The sequence below is a fragment of the Nansenia antarctica genome (genome assembly GCF_963989245.1).
Source record: "Nansenia antarctica genome assembly, chromosome: 5".
NCBI lineage: Eukaryota > Metazoa > Chordata > Actinopteri > Argentiniformes > Microstomatidae > Nansenia > Nansenia antarctica.
In genome coordinates, this window is record NC_137690.1 from 60,425,959 (window position 1) to 60,431,958 (window position 6,000).

The 6,000-nt window shown below is 41.7% G+C and overlaps 1 protein-coding gene across 1 annotated transcript; it reads left to right on the plus strand.

Moving 5' to 3' along the window:
- Positions 1-639: 639 nt before the first annotated feature.
- dazl (deleted in azoospermia-like) lies at positions 640-5,276 on the plus strand (the record flags this gene model as incomplete). The annotated part of the gene is made up of 8 exons (XM_080531789.1): positions 640-741; positions 931-1,022; positions 1,109-1,160; positions 2,157-2,223; positions 2,360-2,559; positions 2,649-2,729; positions 3,126-3,176; positions 5,232-5,276. The coding sequence occupies 8 exons, from the start codon at positions 640-642 to the stop codon at positions 5,274-5,276; spliced, it is 690 nt and encodes a 229-aa protein (XP_080387915.1).
- Positions 5,277-6,000: the final 724 nt, after the last annotated feature.

Genomic DNA, 6,000 nt, shown 5'->3' on the forward strand with positions numbered 1-6,000 from the left:
CTACTAGAGGCCTCGCGCCTCAGGTCAATGATGTCCTGCCACAATGCCAGGCATAGAAAGCCATGCTCGCCGACAGCTTTGTCGGTAACATAATAATAGCCAATATCATTGACATGTAACGTATCTTCACCCTGTCCTTAGACGATAATACCAGCGGTAACTCTAGCTAGCTAGCAATCGGGATGTTGTCAGCACGTGTCACGGTTGTCTTGCTTAATTTAAACAGTCCTGCTGCGGGAGTATGCTGCAAGAAAGTAATGCGTAGGCTTTTTTGTGCTGGTAAATCTGGCTTTTACTGGACGATCGTATTGTCAAATATTTTGGAAACACTTTGCATTAAGTGTTGGATTAACCGCTTTGATTAAACCTGTTACATAGTTAGTAGTCAAGTTATGGCATAGCATACACAAGTGGACTAAACAACAGTGAGTCTGCTCAATTTCATTACTAACTATGCAACTACAAATATGAAGTCTGACCAATATTTCTACCGTTCATAGTTCTCTAACTGTTATTGTGAAGAGAATGTACATGCAGGTGCAGCAGTAGGGTAAATCTGATGCAAGGCCAACACATCATAGAATGTTTTCTGCACTTTATATTTTCAAGGATATTCAGAAGCAAATGAATGGATATCAGATGCCATCAACTGCGTCGTTGATGCAGCTGGCAAACGGTTTCATTTTACCGGAGGGTAAAACGACGCCCAACGCGATTTTTATTGGGGGAATTGACATGAAGGTCAGTGGGATATATCATACCAGGAGTCTTCTATGACTGTATTATATTTGATTATATACTGTATTATATTTGAACTTGCTACAATAGCCTATATTTTACGTGTGTGCTGTCATGGAGCGTTTCAATCTGTATAGTCCCCAAAAACAATATTTATTTTCCGAAATTGTATTTTGCTCATCTAAACTTTAGGTGGATGAAAACGAAATCCGGGACTTCTTTGCGAGATTTGGTGCGGTGAACGAAGTAAAAATCATCACTTACCGTGGGGGTATCTGTAAAGGGTGAGTGCCAGCCAACTCATGCTTTTATCAAGATCACAGGAATCAACAGATCTGTCTTCATGCAGGAATGTCTTCTTTTTGTGAAGGTATGGATTTGTCTACTTCGATGGAGACGTTGACATCAAGACAATTGTTGCAGTAAGTTGATATGACTTCTATTAATAGTTCTTGTAAACGGCCTAAAGGTTGTCACCTCTGAATCTAGCCTCTTCTCACAGCCGCTGTATATGCAACACAACTCTTGTTATACTGGCATTCTGTGAGTGAGAGCCAAAACATTATTCAAAGCACTGGACGAAATTCTGTTTAGCTTGAGGAAGCTCCTCCCTCACCCCCAGAGTTGAACCCCCCACTGGTTACGTAGTTGAAAATCCTGGAACTTCGGCCACTGCGATACTTCCATAGCAACTTGAGGCAAAGTAGCCTTCCATAGCAAGGTTGCCTGAACATTCCTGACGTGTTTGTAAGAACATATTTCGTGTTGCTGGGTTCTCCCCAGGATTTTTGAACAAGGTGGTGCTGGATAGCATTGACAAAACAGACGAAAGAAATACAGCCAAAACTAACCAAGGAACATAATAACGCTTTTGACAATGATGTAGTTACTTCAACCTGTGGATATTAGGTCATTATTTCAGCGTCTGTGACAGCAAGTTTGCAAATGGCAAACAATGATTTCATCCAAATATGTTGTTAGCGACAACACAGCAGGCTAATGAGGAATCAACATTTGTCAGGCACTTCTATACTAGTGACAGAGTAGCTTGCTAGCATCAGGGGGGGAAATACATTCAGGAGCTGTATTTTCATACAAAACTAGTGCATTTATTTCAGAAATGTGTGGCCTTCATGAATATATTGCCGCCTCGTCCTATTTCCAACAGTCTCCTTGAGTCAGTAACCCTGGAGGTATGCCGGCTTGAAGTTTTTAGATTTTTTTAAACGGCATGTGCTCGCTGGTAATATGTTGGTTATTTAATTTTGAACATCAACTGCCCACCTACTTCTGACTGCTCAAAAGTCATTGAACAAGCTGTGACACTGGAGAGTGCCCTCAGTCTGTCTAAAGAGACTAGCCTCATTCCGATGTCTGCCTAGGTTAACAGGTTTTCTGTATCCATCTTTGTTTTGTAGCAACAGATCAGTTTTAAAGGGAAGAAACTCAAGCTGGGTCCAGCCATCATGAAAGAACGCACCTTGCGTGAGTGTTCATTTTATACAAATACAAGTTATTATTATTTAAGATAGTTGTGGCTACTTGAGATAGTTTGGGGGCTCACAGAGACACTTGATTGGTGTAAAAGTGGAATTATTGATAACCTTTGTGTCTCAACCAGGTTACATGCAGTCTCACCTGATTGGTCCACCCCCATGGATGGGCCCCCCCCAATACATCTATTGCACCTGCTGTTCCTCAATGGGAGGTGGTGGTGTGGCTCAGCCCTCACCTTTACTCAATGGTGGAACCCCCTACATGGGAGGTGGTGGTGTGGCTCAGCCCTCACCTTTACTCAATGGTGGAACCCCCTACATCCAGGTAACCCCCATTAAATGGTTTGAGCAAGTCCAAATTACTTTGAATTGATTTAATACGCAGTGCACACTGATTGTTTTTCTTCTCCTCAGCCTTACTCATACCCCAACCTTCCAGGAGTCATGATCCCACAGATGCCAATAAGCTACTCACAGGCCGCCTACGCATACCAGGTACACACACTAGTCTCTTTTCCACCCCTTCACAGACTTTAGACATATGTGACAGCAGCTGGTGAGTTTTATTCAGAAAAATTGTAATTGAGTAAATGAGTAATCCCTACTACTCTACACTAACTAGTGTTATTAGTATTAACTAATATTTTGGCTTGACTAACGAATGTGTCATTGATTTTCAACAATGCTGAAATGCATTTACATTTTTCAAAATAAAGGTCAGAACATTTTGATTGGTTGCCGACTTGTTCCTGGCTTCACAAGCTGCTGTCACATTATTCTCAGGTATAGAATGGGAAAAAAAGCACCAATCCCTCCAGCCATGCTCCCCATGGTGAGCATGCAATGCTAAACCGTTCCCTGACATCTGACCTCCTTCCCTGTCTACCTTAGTACGCCCCGCCTCAATGGAACGGGGAACAGAGGACCCGGCTTGTCAATCAGGTGAGACTGACGTCACTTCTTCAGAATTTGTGTATTTTGAAAATGTTGGTGTTTTAGTTCATAGACTATGGCTGCATTTACACCGCAGGTCCAATTTAGTGCCTATCAGATTTTTTTTAAGCCTGCTTACACCACAATAAAAAAGTGGATTGAAGCATTGGAACACTCATTGGAAATGTCTGTTTTTCCATAGATGGACATAAGATTGTTTTTCAGGTGAGAGAGTCAAGTCAAAATGACATTATCTGACTGCATTGCCCACAGCAACCCAATATACAATTAGAATGATGTTATAAATTGATATGGATCAATTTATACCTCTTATTAGATTATACATATTCTGGTTGTTATGTTTGCCTTTCGGTGGACAGCAAAAGAGGGAGAGAGGAGGATAGAGAGGGAGAGGAGGAGGAGAGAGAGCAGGATGCAGTCAGCACACCAAAGAGACAGCAAGAACCAGGTGAGAAAGTGGACAGGTAGTCAAGACCACAAGTAGCCTTGAGAACCTATGGTTCTGGTGCAGCACCCTCAGCACCCCCCTTCATTACTTGTAATAGGATGTAATAAACGTTTGACACACATGGCAATAAAAAAACATGAATCTTGAATTAGTAAAACATTTAAACATGTCAGCATGTCATCACTGACAGATGACAGGTAGATAATGAAAGGTAGTAAAAAAAACTGGAAAATTATGTTGCCAGACTTGCAGACTTTTTAACCAGACCCTGTCACATATGTTTGTGTGTGATTGTCAGTGCAAAGAGGGAGAGAGGAAGAGAGAGAGAGAGAGAGGAAGAGAGGAAGAGAGAGAGAGAGAGGAAGAGAGAGAGGAAGAGAGAGAGAGAGAGAGAGAGAGAGAGAGAGAGAGAGAGAGAGAGAGAGAGAGAGAGAGAGAGAGAGAGAGAGAGAGAGAGAGAGAGAGAGAGAGAGAGAGAGAGAGAGAGAGAGAGAGAGAGAGAGAGAGAGAGAGAGAGAGAGAGAGAGAGAGAGAGAGAGAGAGAGAGAGAGCAGGAAGAACCAGGTGAGAAAGTGGACAGATAGTGAAGTCAAGATTGTTATAGTGTCAAAACAGTAAAACAATTAATAAAAAATAAGTGATGGCTTTGTGGCTCAACAATAAAGTCTATAAATTATCATATTTGTTCTAGTCACATAATTGATATTATGATATTACAGAGATAACTTGTTCTGTTACTGATCTGTTACACTAATTGTGGGGGGGGGGAGAAATTAACATTTCACAACGGGGGGGGGGGAGGCGGTGGTGGATCCATGCCACCCTCCCAAGGCAGCAAACCTAGGGGAAACACTGCCTTTTATATATATTATAATATAAAGCCATTGCTTTCTGAAGTATGTTTAAGCGGAGAAGAAAGAGGCCTTCACTGTTGAAGTGAGTGTAACTCATGTCAAACATCATCAAAATGCGAAGACCGTCGTATTTTCAATGACATGCAAATCGTAATTGAGTGTGTTATGCGATTTGCCTGCTTAAACCGCAGTAGAAATGACACATCTGATTCGTATCTTATTGAGGCAGGCATAAGATTGAGGCCGGAATCGGATCTGTGAATATCAGATTCAATGTGCTTTTGTACTGCTTACACCTACATGTTACATATCCGATCTGTGCCACATGTGAACAAAAAATCTGAACTGTGTCACTTCGACCTGCAGTTTAAACGCAGCCTTAGAAAAGCTTTCTGACACAGAATATGAATAGCTTCAGCTTCTTGAGTTTTATGTTTGTAACATAGTTTTCTGTAAACAGCCACTAGATGACAATGTTGGGTCAAAAAAAGATTGTGTTCTGAACAGTGCCTGTATAGGGATTGATTGTTTGATTTGTTACTTAGTGGAAAATATATCACCCCTTCCACAAGGAAGGCTGACAGGGACGAGACTAAAGACAATGATACATAACAGAGGGTTTTGCTCATGCTATTGACTAATGATCGTCAGTTTAAATGAAAAAATGCAGCCGTTCATGTATTAAGGTTTACTGTGGTTGTTTCAGCCGGCTCATTTTGTGATGTGATGCCCCGTTTCCAGAACTTTGTGGACACTGGAGTCCAGACTATGCTGAGTCTGCTGTAGTCCACAGGCCACTGACTTCCCGGGCTTCACCAGGCAAGCACACTTCACCTTTACCCACACTGTCTCATCTCTACTATGTTCTCTTCTCACTCATCTCTTCACTCTCCTGTCCTCTGCTCTCTCCACCTTCACTTTTTTTCTCTGTCCTGACTCCTCCCAAGAGAAAACCATATGGTTTAGAACTGGTCAGGATTTGGTTGACTTGGTTACCATATTCCATAAGATGGGAAATTAAGGTGTTATAGCAAATATAATAAAGTAAAAATAAATAAATAAATAAAGCAAACTATTGAATAATAGGCAAAAAGAAAATACAAAAGAAAGATAGACCAATTAGACATTTGGGACCTTATACACACAGTAGGTAACCCAGGTTGTGCCAGCCAGAGTTGTACAGTGTTATTGCGGCAGGCAGAAAAAAGTATTATAGTGCTCCTTAGTGCAACGTAGTTGTAGTAGTCTGTTGCTGTAAAAAACATTTACTTTAAGATTCTCCTCACTACACTGCTCATGCACGGTCACCCGTGTTATTAACTGTAAAATGTGTTGCATGTGATTCTCCAACACCTCATCTTAGCAGCTAACTATCCTGCTAGGCCCAATGAAGAAGTAAGTACCCAACACCGCGTTATGTGTTGCCTGGTCTCTTCTTGACGCTGGGCGCTTGTCTTTTTACTGTCCTTGACAGGAGGCGCTCACGTGAGTCTCCATGGAGACACTGGCA